General features: G+C 52.1%; 1 protein-coding gene across 1 annotated transcript in view; it reads right to left on the bottom strand.

The window, feature by feature from the left end:
- Positions 1-23,631, bottom strand: part of LRP4 (LDL receptor related protein 4) — a 50,587-nt gene extending 26,956 nt beyond the window's left edge. The window contains exons 1-16 of the mRNA XM_031024628.2: positions 23,371-23,631; positions 9,482-9,628; positions 8,167-8,283; positions 7,817-7,930; positions 7,340-7,456; positions 6,911-7,039; positions 6,553-6,672; positions 6,030-6,155; positions 5,305-5,430; positions 4,979-5,113; positions 4,472-4,597; positions 3,897-4,127; positions 2,897-3,053; positions 1,057-1,274; positions 720-896; positions 210-332 (exon numbers count right to left, since the gene is read on the bottom strand). Coding sequence (XP_030880488.2) covers positions 210-332; positions 720-896; positions 1,057-1,274; positions 2,897-3,053; positions 3,897-4,127; positions 4,472-4,597; positions 4,979-5,113; positions 5,305-5,430; positions 6,030-6,155; positions 6,553-6,672; positions 6,911-7,039; positions 7,340-7,456; positions 7,817-7,930; positions 8,167-8,283; positions 9,482-9,628; positions 23,371-23,422 — 2,215 coding nt within the window. The 5' untranslated portion in view covers positions 23,423-23,631. The remainder of the gene's footprint in view (positions 1-209; positions 333-719; positions 897-1,056; positions 1,275-2,896; positions 3,054-3,896; positions 4,128-4,471; positions 4,598-4,978; positions 5,114-5,304; positions 5,431-6,029; positions 6,156-6,552; positions 6,673-6,910; positions 7,040-7,339; positions 7,457-7,816; positions 7,931-8,166; positions 8,284-9,481; positions 9,629-23,370) is intronic.
- Positions 23,632-25,179: the final 1,548 nt, after the last annotated feature.

Genomic DNA, 25,179 nt, shown 5'->3' with positions numbered 1-25,179 from the left:
TTCATGCTCAACTGGGTTGTGCCACTGAGCCCTGAGGCCTCAGCTTGGATATAGGAGCCATCAGCCTCTTAAGTTCTTCCTCTCCAGGGGCTATCTGAGGAGCCTGGCTCCTCCCCATGACAGGCAATCCCTTGAATTCCTATCTCCTGTTCCTTCCGCCCACCTTCACAAGGCACGTCCACTAAGGCAGGTGCCCCAGACCCACTTACTCTGGGCACAGGCGTGGCTGCTGATCTTGCGGAAACCGGTGGGGCAGGCACATGTATAGTTCTGGCCACTGGGCAGACACAGGTGGGTGCAGCCTCCGTTGTTGTCCCCACAGCGGTTCTTCCCTGTTCAAAGAGCCCAGAGCAAAAGGATCAGGAGAGACCAAAGTTTGGCAGAGTCCACCCCAAGGCAAGTGAGTAGGGGTTTAGCCAGGGTGTGAGTTCCCTGGAAGGAGGAACTATGTCTCATTATTTTTTACATCTGTCCCAGCTGCGAACACAGTGAATCCCTGACAGAAGAGATATCCTATAAATGTTTGCCTGAATCAGATGGCGACAGTGAAGCCGATTTTCTTGACTCTCGATGTTGTATCCTACATGTCCAGCAGAGGGAGAAATTGGCCCGTATCCGTGCCAACCGCAAATTCCCCGGCCGGAAACAATGGCAGCTGAGACAGGTGCAGGGAAGGTTCTCAGAGGCACCGGAGGTCTACCAGGTGGGTCCTTTCTTACCTGCAGGCTGGCGCTGGGGGTGCAGGGTGTGGATGTCCATGGGGAAATGGAGTTTGTTGCGAATGATCTCTTGGTTCTTGCCAGTGAATTTGTTAGCACTATTGATGCTCTTGGTGTGCCAGTCTGTCCAGTACAGGCTGTCTTCAAACACGGTGATGGCAAAGGGATGGGGGAGGCCTGGGGAAAGTCCAGAAGGACCTCAGTCCAGACAGAGCCTACCATGGGCTCCAGGCCCAGGCCTGGCAACTGCGCAAATCTCACCCTCTGCCAAGGCTCCTGGGGGCTGGGATTGGGGAAGAAGGATGAGAGATGAAGGAGAGTGGAGAAAGGGCCTCACCCTGGCTAATGACAGCCTTGCGGTGACTCCCGTCCAGATTGGCCCTCTCGATGACATGGTGCTTAGCATCCACCCAGTACATACGATGCCCAGCATAGTCAATGGTGAGGCCATTGGGCCAGAAGAGGTGAGTATCGGCAATGATGCGGCGTCCAGAGCCATCCATGCTGGAGGCCTCAATGCGGGGGGTGTTGCCCCAGTCTGTCCAGTAAATGGTACTAGGAAAAGACAAAAGGAAATTGAGAGACAGGCAGCAGAAGGCAGGTAGTAACAGGAATAATAATCAGACTGGGGCCTTTTATCCATTTAACCCAGGGGAGTCCAACTAGTAGAAGGCACATTCTGTGTGTAGTCCACGGGGTGTTTTCTAAATGTCTGAATTTAAATGTCTTTAGCAGGGCATTTATTCATTTAACAATTCTTTTTTTTTTTTTTTTAAAGATTTTATTTATTTATTTGACAGAGAGAGAGACAGCAAGAGAGGGAACACAAGCAGGGGGAGTGGGAGAGGGAGAAGCAGGCTTCCTGCCAAGCAGGGAGCCTGATGCGGCGCTCGATCCCAGGACCCTGGGATCATGACCTGAGCCGAAGGCAGATGCATAACGACTGAGGTGCCCCCCCCCTTTTTTTTTTCAATAGTACTTGCAGGGCTGTCTCTTAGGGATTAGGAATATAGCAGTAAACAGAACAGACAAAAATCCCAACCCTTGTGGGAGACTTTTTTCTCTAATAACAAAAATTATTAATTTTTATTAATTAGTTCAACCCTATGAACTAATAATAAAAATATTAAGCGCCTGCAATGATTTAATGTGTCTTAGCCATTTAAAATGCATCACATTTTGGGTGGGTGAAATAGGTGAAGGGGGTCAAAAGGTACAAACTTCTAATTATATAAGTAAGTCATGGGGATATAATGTATGGCATGGTGACTACAGTTAATCACACTGTGCTGTATTATTTCAAAGTTGCTAAGAGAGTAGATCTTAAAAGTTCTCATCACAAGAAAAAATTGGGGCGCCTGGGTGGCTCAGTCGTTAAGCCTCTACCTTTGCTTGGGTCATGATCCTGGGGTCCTGGGATCAAGCCCCGCATTGGGCTCCCTGCTCAGCGGGGAGCCTGCTTCTCCCTCTCCCACTCCCCCTGCTTGTGTTCCCTGTCTCTGTATCTCTCTCTGTCAAATAAATAATATCTTTAAAAAAAAATTGTTGTAACTGTTGTACTCTGACAGATGTTAACAAGACTTATTGCAGTGATCATTTTGCAATATACACAAATACTGAATCATTATGCTGTACACCTGAAACTAATATAAGGTTATATATGTATAAATATACGTCCATTTTATTTTATTTTTTTAAAGATTTTATTTATTTATTTGACAGAGAGACACACAGCAAGAGAGGGAACACAAGCAGGGGGAGTGGGAGAGGGAGAAGCAGGCTTCCGTGGAGCAGGGAGCCTGATGTGGGGCTTGATCCCAGGACCTCGGGATCATGACCTGAGCCAAAGGCAGACACTTAATGACTGAGCCACCCAGGCACCCCTGTACCTCGATTTTAAAAAGTGAGTCTCTTTTAAAATCTTCACACGGCTAGGAGGTAGGTGTGCTTTTTTTATCCCCAATTATAAGTGCCTGAGCGCAGGCAGATATAGACTGACCCAAGACCACATGGCCATTTCCTGCAGAGCCAGGACTCGAATCCAGGCATGTCTGGGTGCAGAGCCCATGCTGTTTTAAGGCCACACTGTGAAGAGGCCCTTCCAACAAAGTCTGGCCCAAGAACTGTCCCTAGAGGTTGCAAGAAGGATTTGGGAGCTTGAGACACAACTCACTCACCCCTCCATGGGGTGTAAGGCAATAGCCCGGGGCTTCTCAAGGTTTTGCCACAGCAGCACCTTCCGATGGGCCCCGTCCAGGTTGGCGACCTCAATCCTTGATGTCCCCGAGTCGGTCCAATAGAGTTTGTCATGGACCCAATCCACAGCCAGGCCCCCTGATGGAAAGAGGCAACAGGAAAGTGTCAGGGATTCAGCCAGGTGTCCTCTGTGCCCACGTAACAAGAGTCAAATCTTACAGGAAGGTGTTGGGTTGGGCGCTGTTCTGACCATGTTACGTGCACCAACTCACTTGATCGTCAGAACAACTCTGGGAGCTCAATACTAGAATCTCCATGAAGATGGAGAAACTGAGGCAGAGAGAAGTCGAGGAACTGTCCAAGGTCAAGCACTTCCTCCTCTCAGCCAACCATATTCTATCCTGAATCCTGGCTCCCTGACCCACGCCCAGGGTCCCCCACCCCCCCGCTCCCCGCACTGCCTCAAGGGTTTGCAAACTGGCTCAGAGTTTTGTAGAGGTACTTCAGAAGTTCCATAAGCCTATGAGTCAAATGTGCGTGATACCAGATTCTAATCCACTTCACTGGCTTGTAGAATGGCCTAAGATTACAGAGTGAGCTCTTGTTTTTTTAATCGGTAAACATTTGGATGTATCTATCTGGGTCGAGGAGAATATCCTTAATACTAAGCAATCAAAACGAAAGTCTGAACTGAACCAAATGCTAAGACTTAGAGCGAATTGTAACTGCTGCCCATAAATCTCTGATTTCAAATGATTACATTCATCAAAACATCTCATTACTATTGAGCCCAATAATGAGCCAATGTCATAAACCTGAACCCATAAAATTCATGTTTTCTCTACTAGAATTCCATCCAAGATTTCGCCGGAAGAAAAAGATGTTCTGCTGCCCAAGGCTTGCAAGCCACTATCCTGTCCCTTCCACCGCTGCTTTGCACACACCATGGCCCCGCCTTCCCCCCAGGGCCTCATTTCCTACCTGGGCTCTCAAGCCCTGTAGACACAACCTCCTCCACGTTGCTGCCATTGAGGTTGGCACGGAGGATCCGGTCCAGGGTGACGTCTGACCAGAAGACGAGCTCGCGCCGGTGGTGGAAATCAAGGGCAATGGCGTTCTCCAGGTTGTTGAGCAGCAGCGTGTACTCGGAGCGGTGCGGCAGCACCTGCCGGATGTCGATGCGATTGGCGAACAGTAGCACAGGCTCCGGCCCTGGGACGTGGCATAGAAATGGGGCCCCCACTGGGCTCCAGAGCTGCCCTGACACCCATCAGCATGCGCCCCCAGCTCCTCAGTGGACAAATGGGGCCCCCTGTCCCTGAGGGCATGTCCAGAGCTGCTGGGAGCAGGACTAGAAGAGTGGGAGCCTCCAAAGCATACTCTCCCGCCCACCCCACCCCAGCGGAGATTTTCTTGGGGCTCAGAATGCAACTCACAGCTCCATTTTACGGAGATGCAACTCTCTCTACCTGTCAGCAAATCCCCAGGGACCGGAGCCCCTGGATGTCTCCAGGCTCAGCCCTCTGCCCAGCGAGCCGAACGCCAATAGCCCTTACCCAGAGCCTTGCAGCTGCGCCGGTCGGGCCGGAGCTCATAGCCTGCTTCACACCAGCACTGGAAGGCCCCTTCACTGTTGGTGCAGCCCTGGCTGCAGTACCCCTCCTCCGCACATTCATTCACATCTGGGAGGACCGGGCAGGGTCAGGAGATCTCCATTCTGCCATCCTCCCACCCCAACTCCCAGGCTGACTAGTTGCTCCCCGGCCCACATACCCATCTACTCTCCAGGCCTAGTGGGAAGGCTATACAACAAGTGGTTAAGGGCTTCAAGGTCATGGAGACCTGGGCTGGAATCCCAACTCTGCTCTCACCGGCTCTGTGGCCATCAGTAAGTTACTTAACCCCTCTGGGCTTCGGTTTTCCCATCTGTGAAACAGACAGGACCATCGCCACCTGCTAGGGGGATGATGAAATGAGGTCGCATCCGTCAAATGTCGGACCCAGGGGAGACACAGCTGCCTGTCCGCTGCCCCTGCCCAGCTCCAAAGCAGGCCCCAGCTCACCCTGGCACATGTGCCCATCCTCGGTGAGCCGGAAGCCTGTGTGGCAGGTACACTGCACCACCCCCCGCACCATCTGGCACTTCTGGGCGCAGCCACCGTTGTTAACATTGCAGTTCTCCTCGCCCGTCCGGGGCCCTGTGCCAGCCAAGGCAGAGATGGGAGTTGAGCCCAGAATCCTCCCCCAGACAGCCAACTTGGCATTCCACCTGGACCACGAAGAACAGCTCCCGAGGCTGCAAGAATCCCTAGGGAGGATTCTCTTTGAACCACATGGGTGGGGTTCAGCCACAGACCAGGGGCCAGGCCCGCCCACTGGGGACACTCACGGCAGTTCTGCTGTGGGCTTTCATCACTGTTGTCCCCGCAGTCGTTGACCCCGTTGCACAGCTTCCGCTGCCCGATGCAGCGCCCATTCCAGCACAGGAACTGGTCTGAGGCACACTGGGGGCTTCCTAGAGAGTGGGGGAGCAGAGCAGGGCGGGAGGGAGAGGCAGGTCACAGCAGGGCAGGGCTTGGGTCAACAAAAGGATGGGAGCCTGTCATTTTCTAGGGCGAGCTGGAGACAGATGAGATTCAAGGTGGGAGGGTCGGGGTCCAGGGCAGGAAGCAGCTCAGACAGGGCTGGCTGGATGTCTGCATTTGTTCGCTCCCAGGACACCACAGTGGAATGGTGAGGGACATGGGACAAAGGAGAGAGTACATCCGTGTCCTGCACCTGGCGGCATGGCCAGGGCAGTCAGGGGACTGTCAGCCACAGAGAACAGTCCCCGCTCATGAGGCCAGAGCAACAGGCGGGCTGGCTGTGTATGAGTCAGAACATGAGAGGCTGCTGATGTTGTGTTCCAGGCCATAAGGCTGGGCCGGTAACAGATGCACCTGGATTTGACACTGGTAACTGTGAAGGGCAGGAAAAATGCAGGCCGTGGGCAAGATCTGACGAAAGCATCCCTGTAGCCCAATGGAATGGCAGTGGTGACCCCCTCCGTCCACCCCTGTCCTCCAACCCAACCACAGGTCAAGGGGCCTGGGGACCCCTCCCGGGAGACTCCACCTGTGTTCTCACAGTTCTCTTCATCACTGTTGTCTGCACAGTCGTCCTCCCCATCACAGCGCCAGGAGAGGTGGACGCAGCGGCCTGACCTGCAGCGGAACTGTTCGGCGGTACACATGGAAGTGGCTGCGCAAAGCAGAGGCCTCGTGAGAGGTTGGCCCTGTTACGGCCCGAGGCTCCACCCCGCGCTCCATGCCAGCATCCACGCCACTCTCCTCCTCACCGGTGTTCTGAACTGTGTCTTTGTGCAAATCAGAAAAAAAGGCAACCTTTCCCCCAAGACGCCTTCCTGCTACCCGCAAGAAAACTGCCGGGACATATATACAGATCTCTAGAACTACAGAATGCGCACATCCACTGTGTGACTGGCATCCTTTTGGACAGAGCGCCTCTGTGCGGTGCCCAACCTACACCACCGTCCACAACACTCCTGTCCTATCTGTCTTCATCCACGGTGGCTTTTTTGGCTCCACGGGCCCTTTCCCTACTTCCGGCTCCGCCCTTTGGCCCTGCCCCTACTCACTGCAGTTGCGCTCATCAGATTGGTCATCACAGTCCGCATCGCCATCACAGCGCCAGCCTGCGTTGATGCACAGGCCACTGTCACACATGAACTCCCCCGAGCGGCAGGGCTGGTGGGAGGCTGGGGAAACAGGACAGACTCCTGTCGCTGGCCAGTCCCAGGACACAGGGTCCAGGGCAGACCAGAAAGCCCGGCCCCAGCACCCAGTTCCTCCGTCTCTGCCCGACAGGAAGCTGAGAATCCGGAAACTCCTCCCCTGAGCTCCTGCCCCAGCTGGCACCTGTGCCTTACCACTCCAGGAGTTCCTCGGGCCTGGCCTCCCTCCCTCCTCCTCCACCCTGCTGGCCAGACCACTCACAGCAGTCGGACTCGTCTGACCAGTCCCCGCAGTCATCATCCCCGTCGCAGTGGTAGATATCGAGGATGCAGCGGCCGTAGGCACACTGGAACTCCTCCAGGTTGCAGGGGGGCGTGGGCACTGCTGAGGCTGGAAGGCAGGCAGGGGTCGGGAGCGGCATACACTCAGGCCCGGACACAGGACAGAGGCCCTGACTCCTCCAGGGGGTGAGACGTTCAGGCAAGGAGAGCGAGTTTCACCTGGGACGGTCCCGATGGACTCCCGTGTGCGGGTGGACCGACGCGAGCCGTCCCTCCGCACCTGGGGAACGGGCTCCCACCCGAGCTCCTGGCCCACTGCGCATGCGCCCTGCAGCCTGGCCCTCGCGCCCCTGGGATGCTGCCCTCGGCCCCGGCCCAGCCCACCAGCCTGGGTTCTGGGGCCACTCACGACAGCTCTCCTCGTCAGAGCCATCTTTGCAGTCGGTGTCACCGTCGCAGTACCAGTGCTCGGCGATGCAGCTTCCGTCACTGCAGCGGAATTCCTTGTCAGAGCACTTGCGCATGTCTGGGGGACGCAACGGGACAGCGATCCTGCAGGAGCCCTACAGGCCGCGCTCCTTCCATCATCCCCAACGCCCCCCCTCACCGCCCCTGAGGGTCTGACCCAGCCCCTGCCAGACATCACAGACTTGGTGCAGACTGCGGTGGGGGGAAGCCGCGGCCCTGGCGAGACTGGGCCTCGGGCTCCTGTCCCGCCCCGCGGTTCCCGGGGGGTCTGCACGGTTCTGCCCCTCAGCCTTCCTCCCGGTGCTCCAGATACCCAGGCAGTTGAGGGTGCAGCAGTGCTAGAGCGGGTGCTGCCCACTGTCCCGGAGGCCACGCCACGGCAGCCGTCCCCCCACCCCCACCCCAGAGCTCCACTCACCACACTGCTCATCGCTGTTGTCACCGCAGTCATTGTCCCCGTCGCAGTGCCACAGACTCCGGATGCAGTAGCCGTTCTGGCAGGGGAACTCGTCCTCCTCACACTCCCGGGGGGCTGCGGGCACACAGCAGTCAGGCCGCTGCAGGCCCGACAGAAAGGCCCACAGAACGGGGCAGTTGCGCTACCCCAACATTGCCAGGAGGGATCTGAAGCAGGGGGCCCTCTCTTGGGCTCATCCAACCAAGAGCTGAAGACCCTAGAGCTGACGTGGACCTGGGGCATCATTTTCTAATTGAAAATCCCTTCCCAGCAGAGCCTGATGGAGCCCGCCTGGCGCCGCCGGCACTCACGGCAGTCCTGCTCGTCTGAGTCGTCCTCGCAGTCGTTGTCCCCATCACACACCCAGGAGCGGCGGATGCACTTGCCATTGTCACAGTGAAAGTCAAGAGGAGAACAGGTGGGCAGCACTGAGTCCCGGTAAAAGAACGCAACAGAGAATCAGAGCCTGGGACACTTACCGAGACAGCCTCACCTGGGCTGGAAACCCTTTGCCAACACCCCTGCCCCCACGTCTCCCCGCGTGAGCTGCAGTCCTTCCTCACAGACTCCCATGCCTGCCCCCAGCTCATGGAGAAGCGAAGCAGAAACCACAGCTGAGAAGCCAGACTATTCGCAGGGAATGGCCACGAGGGGCTCACAGGGCAGGGCAGCCCAAGGAACCCAAAACCACTGAGAGAGCAGTAAGAAAAACATGAGCAAGAAAGAGAAGTGTATTTTTTTTTCTTTTCCTCCTGTTAAATGATGATTAACATATCTGGGCTCAATTTCCAGTTCTAGAACTCATTACTTATCACACTGAGTGAGTCAGGTACCCTCTCTGAGCCATAGGTTCTCTGACTGTAACAATGGGGTAATTATACTTGGCTCACAGTGGTCTTTTGAGAGAATGCACATGACAGTGCTACATGAAAGTGAGCCATTTATCATCACAATTAGCTGACCGGGTGGGGGTTAACAAGGTCCAGGTTGTAGCTTCAATCTTATTAGACTAATTAGCCACCCTCAGACCTAGGTGCTGCAGGTGGCACCCCAGACAACTGGCTCAGCAGCGACAGGCCTAGAGATCCGAGGCAGGATGCCCTAGCCTGTTGTGCATACATTACTGAGCGAGGGGAAAGGAAGATTTAAAGAGACTATAAGATTTCTTACAAAGTTCCTATTATTAAAAAAGATACGATTATACAGAATACCAGCATAAGATATACAGAAATAATCTGCATCCACATGTAGTATGCACATTAAAAAATGCACAAATACGCAGTACAAATATACAAACATATATTCACATAAATACGGAGAGATCTATTTAAAGAGACTGCCTACAGTTTTCAAGGGTGTTTTCTTCCACACTTGTCACAGTTTATTGGTCATATCTGCATGGAAAATATAGGAAAGACAGGAGGACTGGGGCCATATATACTGTGAAGAAGCCACCCATCTGTCAATATCTGTCACCCTCACAGGAGTCCAATGTGCTGAGTCTGACACGGCCAGTGCACAGAACACTCCCTTACACCCTCATCCCTGGGTTCTCCTTCTAAGGCTTCCCGCCGCTGCCTGGGGGGTGGGGGCTGGAGGTGCCTGGTGGGGGAGGGAGGCGCTTACTACAGCCGTCCTCATCGCTGTGGTCCCCGCAGTCGTTGTCCCCGTCACACTGCCACTGCGCAGGGATGCAGGTACACTCGCCGAGGGCGCTCACTGCACACGTGAAGTGGCTCCGACCACAAGCACACTCGGGGCTGCTGGCCAGGCCTGGGCAGAGGGGAAAGGAACCAGTGAGGGCTCGGCTCCTGCCTAACCAAAGCGCATTCCAGAGAGTAAAGCAGAGGAGCCTAGTCTAGTGGTCAGGGAGCCACAGTGATACCACGGGGAGATGCAGACCATGCAATCATGCCTTCCCCCTTCCTCCAATGCACAAATGGTCAAGAAGATAATCTGTGGCTCTGGATTCATAAGCAGTCCAGGTACCCCTTCTATGATCGGGGCTTTTGGCCCAGTACCCCCAAGAGACCGGAGATAAACAATGCCACTCAGAGAGACGGTGCTCTTGGGGAAAAGGAGCAGGGGGACAGAAAGGGTGATGCAGAGAGAAACTCAGTACCCTTCCCTCCAAAGCTACGTTGAAATATGGATGCTTTTGCCTCTGGCCAGGACCAGACCCTTGGTTGTTGGCCAGGGAGGGCAAGAAATCGCGGAATTAAAATGCCGGAGCCCCTTTTGGAATAAGGAATCCATACAGGGGACCAGGAAGCAGCACAGGCTGTTGTGAGTCTCCCGATCAGAGGTTAGAACTCACCTTTGAGGAGGGTGACCAGGAGAAGCAGAGTCCCAGGGGGAGGGGACCAGGGCAGAGTGACTGGGACCAGTCAGAGCCTTCTTGTCTGTGGGACAGGCCACAGCCCGGAGGAAGGATGGCAGAAGCAGCCCCTCCCCCAGCCTCAGCAGCACGCAGCTGGGCTTCCCTATTGAGCTTGGAGCTATCTGCCTGGCCAAGTCCCATGACCGGCTGCTGTGCCCCCTCCCCAGCGTGCCCAGCAGGATGCCCTGGGATGGCGTGTGAATGGCTCAGTGCCCCTGCTCCAGCCTCAGCTGGAACAAAGGGTTCTGCCAGGGTCACTCTCCCCCCCTCCCTGCATTCATCTAACCCGCTGGGCTGCTGCAGCTGGGAAAGAAGGGGGCCACCGCTCATTGCTCATCTCTCCCCCTTGCTTTCTTCTCCCCTTCCTCCCCTTAGCTGGGCCTTGCCCTCAGTCTGGGCTGGAACAGGGAAGGAATTAAGGCCCAGAATGAAAGGGTGTACTGCTATCCCCTCCAAAAGCAAGGAGAGAGCCCTGAAGCTGTCCCTCTCCACTTGAACCCCCAAAGGTAAGTGTGAGCATAAGGCATGGATTCCTATCCTAATCTGCAGATGGATGGCTGGATGGCTGGATAGATGGCTGGATGGCTGGATAGATGGATGGATGGATGGATGGATGGATGGATGGATGGATGGCTGGCTGGCTGGCTGGCTGGCTGGCTGGCCGGCCAGCATTTGGGATCAGTGAACCACTGAAACTATAGGCAAAATGTACATTTCTGGAGTAAAGGACCACAAATTTCACCAGATCCTCAACTGAGACCTCGCCTTCCCCTTCCATAAGCGAAGGTAATCAGCTGCCCTAGAAAAGATGCTGGATTTCCTGTGGAAACCAAAGGAATCGTTTTGAGAGGTGCAGCATCTCTACACTTCAGAGGAAGGCTTTACTCCAAGCCCAGGGCTCCTGTCTGTCCAGGTCTGTCTGCACGTGCAGGACAGAGGATTCTTCCCCAGGGAAGCACTGAAGACCCATCTGTCCCAGCCCCTGCCCCAGCCCCATCCTTTTGGGCCTATTCAGAGAGCACGGAGAAGGGAATGGGCTTTTTTCACTCAGACCCTGAGCAACTTTTGTGACCAGGTCATCACAGCTATGGGTACTACTTTAAGGAACTCTGGCTGGATGAAACAGCAAAGACTAAATATTCCAAAGGACTCCATTCAATGGGCTTCCCAGCATGCAGATCCCCTTCACAGGGAGGAATGGTGAAGAGGAAAGATAAGACTAACTCAGTGGTTCTCAATCAGGGATGGTTTGTCCCCCAGGGGGACATCTGGCAATGTGTGACATTTTTGGTTGTCATGACTGGGGGTACTTCGGGCATCTAATGGGTAGAAGCCAGGGATGCTGCTGGACATCCTACAATGTACAGGGCAGGCCCCCACAACAAAGAAATTCTCCAGCCCCAAATGTCAAGAGAGGTCGAGAACACAGCAGGGAGCAAGAATTCACGTTGGGTGAAGGGGGTGACAACACCAGAGAGGAAGAAGGGAGGTTTGGAGGAGCAGGAGAGGAAAGCACGAGAGGTGCCCTGGACCGGAGCAGACAGACTGGGCTCCCCTGACCAGCTGTGTGACCTTGTACAAGTCGCTTGGCTCCCTGAGCCTCTGCTTCCTTGTTTGTGAAAAGCCACACGGATTGGACCAGAAGGTCAACGTGGACGAACCTAACCTCGTGCCTTGGCACACCGAAGATGTTCAGTAAATACAGGCTGGGGCCGTGGACTGTTGTGGATGCAGGGACTAAATTTTTCCCAAAGCACCAAGATTAGGAGAGCAAGAACAGCAGGATTGCGGTGCTGCTTGCAAGTTAAAAAATATTACCGAAGGTAGAGGAGCCTTCAGTCCCCGGCTGATTTTTTTTTTTTTAGGGCCCCACCCCCTGCCTTTGGCTGCACAATAAAAGAAGTCCCGATTTCCCGCAGCAGACTTCAGGAACAAAGCATTCCATCGGGTGGGCACCGAGTTAGTTGCAGGCGGCCCAAGAGTCCCGGCTTCCTGCCTGGCATAGCAGCCGTCATCAGGCAAACCCTGCGCTTGGGCTTTCCTACAGTAAACAGACACATTATACTCCAAAAAGCCAGCTCTCTGGACAACCGCTGCCCCTCTGGGATCCCCGGAGGTAGAATTCTGCCTTTTCACACAAGTCCTGGCTGCGATCAGAAAGGACAGCTTTTAACCCTTTTGAACAAAACGAGTGAAGAAAGGAAACAGATGAGGGCGGGTGGCACGCTCAGCCTTCACTTTGGAAAGTCGTTAAGTTAGAGTACTCAGCTATGCTCTTGGCCTTGAAAGCTATTTGCCAGCCACACTCCGTTCAGCCTCCAGGGGCTTGGGCCTTTTTGACCTAAAGCAATTCAACAACAGAAAAGATCTCTCCCCAAAGTGTTCCCTACCCTTGATAGGCAAGTCATCCAGTTTTGGGGGATACATGGGAATGGGCTCATAGGGTCTTCCTGGGAGGTTAACCAAAATCCCACCACTTACACCTTGCCTCCTTTGCCTCAGCCACCTACCCAATTCCTCACGGCCTTGTTTTGAAGGAAAGAAGGGCAACATCCATTTGGTGGTATACCAGATGTTTGTGGAACGTTGTAGTAAAGAGCATAGATTCTGGAGTCAGAGACTGGAGTTCAAGTCCTGATTCTACCACCAACTCTACAACTTTGAGCAAGTTGATTAAGGTCTCTGAGCCTCAGTTTCCTCATCTATAAAATGCAAATCCATGTAAACTGCTGGAGAGAGTGGAGTTCAAGTCCTGGTTCTACCACCAACTCTACAACTTTGAGCAAGTTGATTAAGGTCTCTGAGCCTCAGTTTCCTCATCTATAAAATGCGAATCCATGTAAACTGCTTAGCACAGGACCAGCGCATGGCAAAAGCTTTATAATAATATAACCATAATATTTACTGAGGATGTACTTACCAGGTGCCCTTCAGATACTTTTCTAAGTGCTTTTCTTTTCTTTCTTTTTTTTTTTTTTAAAGATTTTATTTATTTATTTGAAAGAGAGAGAATGAGAGAGAGAGCACATGAGAGAGGGGAGGGTTAAAGGGAGAAGCAGACTCCCTGCCGAGCAGGGAGCCCGATGCGGGACTCGATCCAGGGACTCCCGGATCATGACCTGAGCCGAAGGCAGTTGCTTAACCAACTGAGCCACCCAGGCGCCCTAAGTGTTTTTCTTATGTTACATCACTGAATGCTCTCAACAACCCTGGGAGGTGACACTGCTATTATTGTCACTTTACAAAAGTTGAAGACACTGAGACACAGAGAGATGAAGTCTGTTGCTAGGTCACACAGGTACTAACTAAGGATTGAAGCCAGCATTCACACCCAGGCGGATTGATCCCAGAGCCTCTGCTCTTAATCACTTCATTACACTGCCTCCCAAAGAGTGGTATCGCTGTTATGAGAATTTCCAAAAAGGGGAGGTCAAAAAGGGGAGTTTACAACACTGAGACTCCTGGATCCCTCTCCTTTATGCATTCTCCATTAGCAAATACACAGTGAGTTTGTGGATCTCAGGCAGTAACCTCTCCTTCTGGTTACTGCTCAGACTAAAGACCAATGTCTCTTGCCCTAAGGTAAAGTAGTGAAGCAGGGACAGTCTGGAGCCCCAGCCCTTTGAACCAGGGCCTCTGTGTTGTGTTGGTCCAGAAAGGAACAGGGCTTCTGACAACAAATAATAATGATTTGCAGTAACTCTTTAAAAAGTTTGCAAGCTAATTTTGCATGCACACTTTCATTCACCTTTAATCATTACAACAACCCTCATTAGTTATTGCAGTCCCCACTTAATAGGTAAGGTCATCTGCTTTAGCCAAGGTCATGGGGTCAGTAGGAGAGCCAGGATGGCAGCCCCATTCTGCCCCTTAGACCAGTATTCTTCTCCTAATGTGATCTCAGAATCTGGATTTGCAACAAGCTTCCCAGAGGACACTGATGCATACTCAAGGTTAGAGAGGCACCGCTCTCTACCATCCCAGAGAATGCTCAGCTGAAGGGGGGACCACACCTGTCACTTAGAGGCCCACGGTGGAGAGTGGCTGTACACAGCTACAGAGCAGCTTTTTCAAGTTGAACCAGGAATGAGAAGGCTTAAGGAATGTCCTGTGAGTGCTGGGATCAGACGGCTACCAGAGGGGAAGGGATTACAATAGAAAGGGAGGAACCATCATCACTCATATCAAGGGTTTTTGTAATACACCAAAGCTCTCCTCTCTCCTCTTGCCCACTGTTGGCAATGATGAGGATATTAACCTCATTTAATAAGGATAAATTATGTGAAATGAAATAAACTACATCCAGGCCAACCAAGGGACAGATCCACTGATTTCATCTCCTTGGGCAGCCTAAGCAGTCAGTGTTTCTCACTGAAAGGGTTACCCATGGAGCAAGACAAAACTCGTAACTAAAAGGAGTGGGAGCAAGGAGCCATGTGGCAATGGATTTCACCTCATCCATAAGATACCTGGAATCAGGAGAGCCCTGGGCACCTATAAACAGCCCCTGTTCCAAAGGACAGAGCTTGCTTAGAAAACATCAGAGCCAACACCAAAAAAGGTAAATGGTGGGCAGAAGGAGGCCAGGAAGTGCACCCTTTCCTGATGCTGCCCCACCTGGACCCATGAGGCCCCAGATGAACTGAAAGCCCCTGGTCTGTGCTCCAGAGGCCCTCTGTGCCTCAGCATTTAGCCCGCTGTGGGATCACTGTTCACTTAACAGACCATAAGCCTTCTGGCCGTTGGAGTTGTATGACACAGAGTTTTTGCCTTGTATTCACAGTGCACGGTTCAATGCTTGGTATGTAGTAGTTGATCAATACAAGTTTGTAAAATGAAGGAATGAATGCTATATTCAGGTAGAGTCTTGTGCATGTTGGAGTCAAAGGAAAAGAGAGGCCCAGAGTATCAGAAATAAAAGTAGTGGGGTGCCTGGGTGGCTCAGTCGTTAAGCGTCTGCCTTCGGCTCAGGTCATGATCCCAGGGTCCTGGGATCGAGCCCCGCATCGGGCTCCCTGCTCTGTGGAGAGCCTGCTTCTCCTTCTCCCACTCCTCCTGCTTGTGTTCCCTCTCTTGCTGTCTCTCTCTCTGTCAAATAAATAAAATCTTTAAAAAAAAGAAAGAAAGAAAAGTAGTTATTTCCTACCTAATCTGTACGGAAGAAAACAGGAATCTTCTTTTTAAGGGGGGTATCCTGGTCCTATCCAGTTCCAGACCACTTCCTTCTCCTACAAGAGTTCCTTTTGCTCACTGGATTGGCAGGCTGTGATACTGACATGCTATGATTCTACTTATTTCTGTCCCTAAATCCTTAGAGGCCAGCCTCACCCGGTGTGAAAAATCTACCAGGTGAAGTCATCTCCTCGGGGGCTGCCTCAGGGAGCGGCAGCTTCAGACACATGATTACTGGTCCCGTCAAGTTCAGCCCTCTCTTGCCATTCTTAACCATGGAAAAGAAGTTCGTAATGGTCAATCTCCAAAGTTATGAAGCAGGGGAGCATAATGTTAAGAGCATGGGAACAAAACTAAGCTAGTTCCTGGCTATCTGTCCCTGGGCATATTATTTAAATCTCTTTATACCCTAGTTGCTCATCAGGAAAATCAGGATAAGCATAGCCCCTACCTCACACAGACGTTATCAGAATTAAATTAGTTAATTCATAAAAAGCACTTAGCATAATGCCTGGCACATCCTAGGCTCTCAGTGAACAACAGCTCTTGCTATTACTATGATAGAATTTGACTCACCCAGAACCGTCTTATCCAGCCACCCCATGACTATTAAGCCCTGCTATTTCAGGGCTCAAGGTATCTAAAAACCTTACTGTGGGCCAAGCTGCAGTGCCCCCCTCCATGGGTTAAGCTGGTGGCATGAATGACCACAGGAAGAGGGGGACGAGGGTACTGTGGCAAGAGTCCTGCATCAGTGCCTTTCTGTGGAGGAACTCCAGGCTCATAGTATCCTTTATCCTTACCTCGTTTATCAACAAATTCCTAGGAGGCAAGTATAGAAAAGAGCATTCAGAACCTAAATCACAGAGCAATTCAGAATTGGATTAGCCTCCTCTATTGTAAAATGGGGGTAATAATAGTACTTCTCTCACAGGGTTGCTGGGCCGTTTAAATGAAATAATACATATGAAGTACACGGTAAGGAGCTATTACTGTTGTTGTTATTAATCCCCATCATCTTCACCTAGATATGTCCTCTCTCTCAACCCAGTAACGTAGCTATGATACTAGGCTGTCTCCCTGCAGGTCCTCAAAAGTCTACTTACCCTGCCCAGCAGCTCAGTCAACAGATTTCACAAATCCAACAGGGCTTGAATGTGGCTGTGCTCTGCGAGGGGCTGCTCAAAATACTGCTTTCCTCTCCCCCCACCTCTCAAAACACAAGGTCCACACAGTAATACATGGCTTCACGAAAACAACAAACCTCATCTCTCCTCCTGGGAGCTTTTTAAAGCCTCGCTCTGGGGCGCCTGGGCAGCTCAGTTGGTTAAGCCTCTGACTCTCGATTTCGGCTCAGGTCACGATCTCAGGGTTGTGAGATCGAGCCCGGTGTCGGGCTCCATGCTGGGCGTGGAGCCTGCTTGAGATTCTCTCTCTCCCTCTGCTTCTGCCCCCACCTCTAAATAAATAAATAAAGCCTCCCTCTGTCAAGAGCATGGAGAAGCTATTCTTTTTGCATCGAGAATCCATGAGAGGATGAAGACTGAAAACAGAGAGGGGAAGTCAATCTAAGACATAATATAGATAGTCCCAACCTAGATCTTTCGTTATAGCTTGGATATAAAATATTCCATACTAAGGGGCTGTATGGGTTAGAGGCTTAAAAGCTTAGGCTCTGGGTTCAAATCCTGGGCCAGTTCCTCACTAGCTGTGTGACAAACTGCTCTGAGCCTTAGTTTCTTATCTGTAAGACAGGAACCTAACAGTACCTACTTCATCAGGACACTGTGAGCAGTAAATGTGGTAATACGCCATAAATACCCCAGTGCCAGGGAGGTAGCAAAAGATTTTAAAATGTTAACTGCCCTGGAAGTAACTCTATATTATTTAGACCACATGTCCCAGTTTGTGATGTAAAAAATGGTTACCATCGATGCTTCCCAGAAGAGCAGAAATTCTTATTTGGGGGAGATGCGTATTAGAACCATTTGCTTTTACCCCCTCTCTGAACCTGTAGTTGAAATTTCTTGTTTAAACTGCCTGAGGAGTGGGAGGGTTGGGGGAGTGGAGAGAGGAGGAAAGAACTCCCCTTTCTTATTTGCTAGGCTTATGGATATTATAACCTCGCGTCTGTGTTTGGTCACCAGAAGGGTGTAGTTGACCCAACAGAGAAACTATCTCTTGTCCTCATTCATGCCTAAAAGGTGGTGGCAGGCACGCTCCCAAGGCTGAGGCCAACCAAAGGTACATTTGGAGTGCCTCTCCCACCCCCGCCCTGTAGTCCTGGCAGGAAATGGAGCTGCTGAGCTTGGAGAGGCATTTATGATCTCCAAGCTTTATTTCACGTGCTGATCAGGTGTCCTTCCCAGTATCCTACTCAGTACCTGCCTGAGCCTACACCCAGACAGGAGGAGGGTCCCTCTCCTCCAAAAAGACTCTGCCCTGAGCCCAGAGCCCCCCCACCCCAGAAAACCTCTGCTGATAAATTATGCAGCAGCACCTTTGTGTTGCTGCCTCCCAGCCAGATGGGAGGTTTGCTCCCAGTCTTTTGTCTCCGACTTTGCTCCCAGCTCAGATCCTTGGCTCCGTGCAGAGGTGAGGGGGTAGCTCCCGTAGGCCAAGTCAGGGCTTGCAGCAAGTCCCAGCAAGGCTTTTCCCAGCTGGGTCTCAGGCAGAGCCCTGCCCTGCCTCACTCTGACTTGAATGAGCAGGGGAATGAGTGTTAGGGACGCTTATAGTCAATCCACTCAGCTACGGGAATGCCTAAGTGCAGTGAAAGAATGAAGTTTGCTCAGAAGGGCGTAAAGAGGTGCCCAAGGGCACCTAAGATGTTTGCTTCTTGCTAAATCAAAAATGCAGAACAGAAAATGGAGTCAACCGACCGCCAGGAAGGCCAGAGAATCAGCTCTTCTTACCGGCTGCTCTTGGTTACGGTCAACTTTCTGCAGCCCCCAAAAACATCACATCACTGGCACCAACTTAAAAGGAAGAAACAAAGAGACAACAGGGGTCAAACTTTGGGGTGGAGGAGCTGGGGGCTGGGGTGGGGGTGAGTCATGGGCTTGAGACCCACATCAATCATCCCTGCACACTGACAGGATTCCTGATTGAAGACGGTAGTCATGAAGAAAGGCGGCGCTGCAATGGCCCAGCCCCCAAATTGGGGCAATTACTACCTTATGAGCTCTGGGGACTGACTCCTTTCCCAGGCCAGTGGGAGGGAGAGCTTGGAATTCTAAACTGTTCCAGCTACAAGAGACCTCAGCCAACACCTCTCACCCCAGGTCACGGCATCCTTAGAGTGAGATCCCTGGCCTCATCCCTGACCACAGAGCTTTTAACAAGGAAGCTCCCAGAGGAAAACCCCATCTCCCAGGACCTCTCTCAGGAGAACTAAGGTGGTGTGGGCTCCCTAGACTCATGGTATAGCTTAACAGATCTCCTTTCTGGAAGTATGGGCAGGAGGGAAACTATGCTTAGGTTTCATTAGGTTTTCAAGGTGGGGTGGGAAGAAGGGGCAAGATCTTTAAAAGAGAAAAGCAAAAAACCAGCTGAAATGAATGAAGGGCTGACCTTCCATTTTAGCGCATGACACTACAGTATAAGGATTTGTTTACCTGGCTCCCATAGTCCAAAGGTAAGAACCATCTTTAATCTACTTAGGCAAACTTACTAACAAACAGCTAACATTTATCCAAGCCTGCAGTGACGGAGTAGCCTGTGTTGAATGGTTTGAATATACTATTATCTCATTTAATTTTTTTTTTTTAAAGATTTTATTTATTTATTTGAGAGAGAGAGAATGAGAGAGAGCACATGAGAGGGGGGAGGGTCAGAGGGAGAAACAGACTCCCTGCTGAGGGGAGAGCCCGATGCGGGACTCGATCCAGGGACTCCAGGATCATGACCTGAGCCGAAGGCAGTCGCTTAACCAACTGAGCCACCCAGGCGCCCCTTATCTCATTTAATTTTTACAATATTCTCGCATGATAATTTATTACTACTCCAGCTCGCCCCCCATTTACAGATAAGAATCCTGAAGTTCAGGGAGATTAAGTGTTTTGCACAGGGTCACAAGAAGTGCCCAAGCCAAGATTCAAACCCAGGGATGCCTGTGTTGCTTAATCACCAAGCTATATACGTGGTGGTTAAGATTAGTACTTGGCAAATGTGTGTTTGCTGAATGAATGAACAAATGAATGGGTGCAGAGCCCAATTTAGGGAATGCTCCTGAGTGTATCTGGGAGAAAGAACCTGACCCTGTCAGCTCTAAGCTGGAGGGAGAGCAGCAAGCACAGGCATTCATCAGAGCTATTTATAGGGCCAAACTCGGGCCCTGCCAACCAGCCAGTCCAGCCAGCCAGTCCTTAGGAAGTCTTTCCTGGGACACAGAATCCCACCATGCTGAGAAGGGGAGAAGGACTTCCCCTGCTGAAGATGAAATGGTAATCCAGACACAGTCTGGGGCCCAGATGCTCCATGCCTAGGCAACTATGGCAAAACTTGTAGCTAGGCTTCATCAAGGAATGTAGAGATTGTGGCTGGAACAGGCTCTAACAGACTTACTCAACCAAGGGCATGGAACTGTCTCATAATTATGAGATGTGCCCAATCATTAAAAAAAGACAAGTCTTCTTCTTAAAGTAGTCCCTGAAATTCCCTATCCAGGAAGCCCCTGGTATTGACCTTCTCTTCAAAGGAGAAGCAACACAGCCAATCCTTCCTATTTTTCCTCTTCTTAGGGATCAAGATTATCAGCGAATCAGTAGAAAGAGTGAACAAAGATCTATAAAATACCCTGTCCTCTGTGACCTTCTGTGTTCTTTGCCGGCCCAGAAGATGGACATGCCCAACGTGTTCTGTATCAGACATAGCCAGACTGGTTCTCTTGCACCTGTCATTCTTAATACCATGTGCCAGTCCCAAAGATGTTATCTGATATTCAAGAGGGGACAGAAGAGGAAATCCAAAATCAGTGACAAGCCAAGCATCTTTCACAAGTCCAACAAGATCAGGGACAAGGTCAATCAAGCACCATGACAACAGCCAGATGGAAAGGAGATCAGTCTCAGCTCTACTCTTTTGCATTCAACCTCAGAAATAGCCTTCTATCTACTTAAGCACCTGGGCAGAATTTTCAACTTTTTGCTTATCTGGAAGAGATCTCCAAGACAAACATGGTTTCTACTCTTCCAGTGGTGGTAGACTGTCTGAGGCCTCACCTCAACCCTCAGGAGAAAGATACCCAGGGCTGTCAACAGCAATCAAGTTTCCTAACAAAATCTTCAAGGTTGGAGTGTTATGTAGGTTCAGGCCAAACACATAGGATCTAGGAAAAACCCACAGGACTAGCAGCATCCAACTAAGCACCTTAAACCTTAGTGTATTGCATCCATACTATAAAACACTGTCTTCTCCATGAGCCCCTGGAACATAGTGTTAGGGACCTTCTTGGTGATATTTCTGGTTGAGCAATTGCTCAGTCTCATTGGTGAACCATGAATCTGTCCTTTCCCCCCACCCCCCAGACCTCCAAGGATGGTTCAGTATCAGGCTAGGGGAAGTTTAGATCTTCCTGCCCCTGAGTGTCCTTACACATGCACACAGAAAGTTTCCCATGCTCAGAAGTATCTATTAAACTTTTTGTCCTCAGGGCACCTGGGTGGCTTAGTGGGTTAAGGGTCTGCCTTCAGCTCAGGTCATGATCTCAGGGTCCTGGGATAGAGCCCAGCGAGGGGATCCCCGCTCAGCATGGAGCCTGCTTCTCCCTCTGCCTCTGCTCCTCCCCCTGCTTGTGCTCTCTCTCAAATAAATAAATAAAATTTAAAAAAAATAAAGTTTTTATCCTTAAAAAGAACCCAAAAGAGGGGAGCCTGGGTGGCTCAGTCAGTTAAGTGGCTGCCTTCGGCTCCGGTCATGATCCCAGGGTCCTGGGATCGAGTCCCACATCGGGCTCCCTGCTCAGCGGAGAGCCTGCTTCTCCCTCTCCCTGCCTCTCTGCCTGCTTGTGCTTCTCTCTATCTCTCTGTCAAATAAATAAATAAATAATCTTAAAAAAAAAAAAAAAGAACCCAAAAGAGTTATCAAGAAGCCCCCCATCCTTTCTCTGTGAAGCATTAAATATACACAAATTGCTACCTCCATTCTCAGTGGAGATGTAGTATATGCAGTTTTGACAGCTCTGGAGCAATAAAATCCTCTTGATCAGTCTCAGCCCAGAACCTTCCAGCTCCCCTTTCCCTAGGGCAGAAGGCGACAATCTCCTCCTGTTGGTATCCGTTTTAGCCTTTTTTTTTTTTTTTTTTCCCTTTTTTCCCAGTGCCGTGCCATTTCCCTTGATCTTTTTCAAAACTTCCTCCAGGGGGCCGAGAGGAAAGTTCCATCCCCTTCTCTTGCAGCCCGAAGGGGGAAACCCCCCAAAAAGCATAGCTGTCCCTTTAAGGGGCCCATGTGGTGGGAAGAGCAGCTACATTCCTACCCCAGTAGGGCCGCTGTCCCGACACGCCAAAGAGGCTACAAATAACCTTCTAGGAGAGAGCCCGGGAGGGGGAGAGCACAGTGCGAGGAGGAACGTGGCTCGGCCAGGCTACTACGCGGAGAGGAAGAGCGGAGAGAAAGAGCTCAGTCGGCGTTAGAGAGGGCATGGAAAAAGTCGTTTAAAACCCACGGGTAGTTTAAATAACAGACACGAGAACTCTGTTCTGGATTTGGGAGGTAAACCAATCTTTAAAACGAGTGCCCAGGCATCTCCACGCCCTGCCAGGCAAGTGCCGAAATCCGCACTATTTCCACACGAGCTCCCGCACGCTAAAGAAAGAACCGGTGCAAGCCAGGCCCAGGGTCTAGAGACCCCTCCGTTCCAAACCCCACCCCCTCCTCCGGGCTGCGAGAATGAGAAGATTCGGATCTCACCCCACCACCACCCCCCCGGCTGAATCGGGTTGGGGTTCAGAGATCAAAGTTCTTTGATCTTTGGGCACAAACTAGAGGAAGCTGCTAAATCACGGGGTACACACTCGGTGCTAGGCGACTGTGGAGAAAGAGATTCTACTGGAGCCCTAATCACACACAACAGTTGCGTACGGGCACCAAACAAGTTATTAATAAGGAGCAGATGAAGCAGCAGTTCTGCTGCCATCCGTCCAGCTCCCCCGAAGGTCACCGCGCGGACCCGGAGGCTGCCTTCTGATGTTCGGCGATACCCGCCCCCCCGCCCCACTACTCCGGGTAGGACGGATCTGCGGGAGCCTTCCAGCAGTTTCTTCCCTGTGTCCCTCCTCTGCTCCTTTTCCAACCCGGTCTCCCCCCCCTCCCACCGGGAAGGATCCAGGGCAGGAAGCTGATTGGTCGCAGCCAAGAGAGGGAACCCAAAACACCACTAAGGGGAGATGCTGCGAGCAAGCAGTACCCAAAGACCCTCGGTGGGAGCAAGGTCTGGAGTCCGAGGAACTGTTCCCCGAGTAGGGGAATCCCCAGAACACAAGCATTCCGATTCCACTGGAGCCCCGCTCCGGGAATCCGCTCGAGAACCCCGGTCCCTGCAAAGAAGGCTTTTTACAATTTATGGTTTAGCGACCATCCTTCCCCGCCTCCCTTTCTTCGCACACATTCATTCGTACCAAGGACACAGAGACCCTGTCTTAACCTGAAAGGGAAGCAGCCCCCAGTTCTTCAAAGAGCGGCGAGGGAAGGCGAGCGGGCGCCTCGGATCTTCCCTGAGCCCGGCCCAGATCCGAGCCGGGGAGCTCCTCCACGGCCGCCTCTCTCGGGCTGGAAGAGCTGGGGGAGCTCCTGCTACTCTCCTCTGCACGCACGCTCAGGGCTACTGCTTGGAGTGAGGGCGCGGGGTCTCAGGCCCCAGCCCGCGCCGCCCGGTTTTCGGGAGGTGAGTCCTGCTGCGGCCGGACCCACGGACAAACTTTCCCGGCGGGCCGGGCGGCGCGGGCACGGCGGCGCCGCTTACCGTGTGCGCAGAGCAGGGCGCCAAGCAGCAGCGCGCCCCACGGCCGCCTCATGGTGCCGCGGCCGCCGCCGGCGCTCCCTGTCGGCCGGGGGGTCCCGCCGGCTCCCGCGGGACGGCGCGGCGGAGGGAGTCGGCGCAGGGTCCCGGAGGGGAAGCGTCCCGGTCCGCGGCGGCCGGCGCGTCCCGCAAGTCGCCGTCCGGCCGCTGCTGCCTCCAGTGCTGCCGGAGCCGAAGCCGCCCCGCCAGGGGACCGGGAGGGGGGTGTCCCGGGCCAGGCCGCCCCGCCCCCCGCGCCGCAGCCCCCGCCACCGCGCCTGGTCCCGCCCCCAGCGCCGGGCCGGCCCCTTCCCGCCCTCGGCCCCCGCCCCCCGGTCCCCGGCCCCCACCCGCCAGCGCCTCTTGCACTGGCCCCGTTCTGCAGGCCGCCCCCACATTCCGAGTCCTCGAGAGAGCCCCCCTCCGTGTCCCCATTACTACTGCTCAAATGTCCCTAACTTAAAACATTATCCCAGCGGCAACTCTCTCGATCCCTCTCACTCTGTGCCAGAGAGGAGCACCCTGGCTGACCCAAGTCGCGGGGACGTGACCCCGGCCCCCCTACCAGCCCAAGTCCAGACTTTATTGATGTCTCAGAATACGCAAGGCTTGCTAATGCATAATCCTCCTAGGTCTTTATTAACATCAAACAAGGGACATCAGGGGGCCTGGAGTGCTGTATCTTAACTAGCATTCTCACTGTCAAAATTCCTTTTCTGAGATTTTCTTCTTGCTCCACCCCCACCCCGGTCTAGGCAGCGTTGTTCTAGGGCTAAATAATTCCACGACCTCCCCTTTTCATTTACTCATTTCCTGAGGTGGTTGTCTGGGTCCTGTCGCCCCAGCTCAGACGTCCAGAATTGATCCAGACATAGTTCCTCCTTGCTGTCTTTGTAAATCAGCGTTGTTAGCCTTTTCACCTTCTTTGACTTTCTGATCTTGGCAAGGAAGGAAGGGGTAAGGAAGTAAGTCTTTACTTGTAGTTGCACTTTCCCAGAGACCAGAGCCTCCTCTAGGCTTCTGTCTGTAGGGCCTTAACGGCAGTATTTAACTTTCCAGTTACTGCAGAAAATTATAAACTCCTCGCTTGTTTTAGCTTCGTGGCCTATGCTCTCCCCAGAGTGTATTCATAATATGAGTTAATTTTGTTTTTTGGTTGAATCTTGTCTTGTTACTTTTGTCCAAGCCCCCAGCTTCCTTAGGGTCCTATTATCAGCTTTCCCTCCAAGCTGGTATGCTGACATTCCCTGGCTTTGGATCTTCTGCAATCTCATTAAACCGCTTTCCTCTTAGTGGTAAATAGAGTCAGGAAGACCCAAATACTCCTCGTCAGCTGAGGGGAGAGCAATTTGGTATAGTGCAAAGTGGATATTAGGAGATTTCTCTAATGGCGAGGTTGACATTTCATCCTTGCTTGTTTTCAATGTTGCGAAGGCTTTCACTTCATATTATCATTTTTGGCCAAAGCTAACATGAACTTTGCAACAGCAACAAAAACAACAAAAAAAAGTGAAGTGTTAACTCCTTTAGCCAGTACTTCTCTATACTGTTCTGCCTGAAATTTTTACACAGATGAAATGTGGTTGAACCAGCATCACCATGGTAACTAATACGGAGGCATTTTCTCTGTGTGTAGTTCTTCTTGCTGACTGAAGGCGGCAGTCGAGTCAGGTCAGGATTACGTGATCGTACTGCTAGGGAAGACAGTCGACCTTGATGACCTCCGTCACCTTAGCCTAAAATCCAGGGAGAAAGAAGTGAAAAGAAGAAGCT

This window comes from Leptonychotes weddellii, chromosome 11, assembly GCF_054177405.1.
Source record: "Leptonychotes weddellii isolate Sample4059 chromosome 11, ASM5417740v2, whole genome shotgun sequence".
NCBI classification, from domain to species: domain Eukaryota; kingdom Metazoa; phylum Chordata; class Mammalia; order Carnivora; family Phocidae; genus Leptonychotes; species Leptonychotes weddellii.
This window is presented reverse-complemented; position numbering and strand designations above follow the sequence as displayed.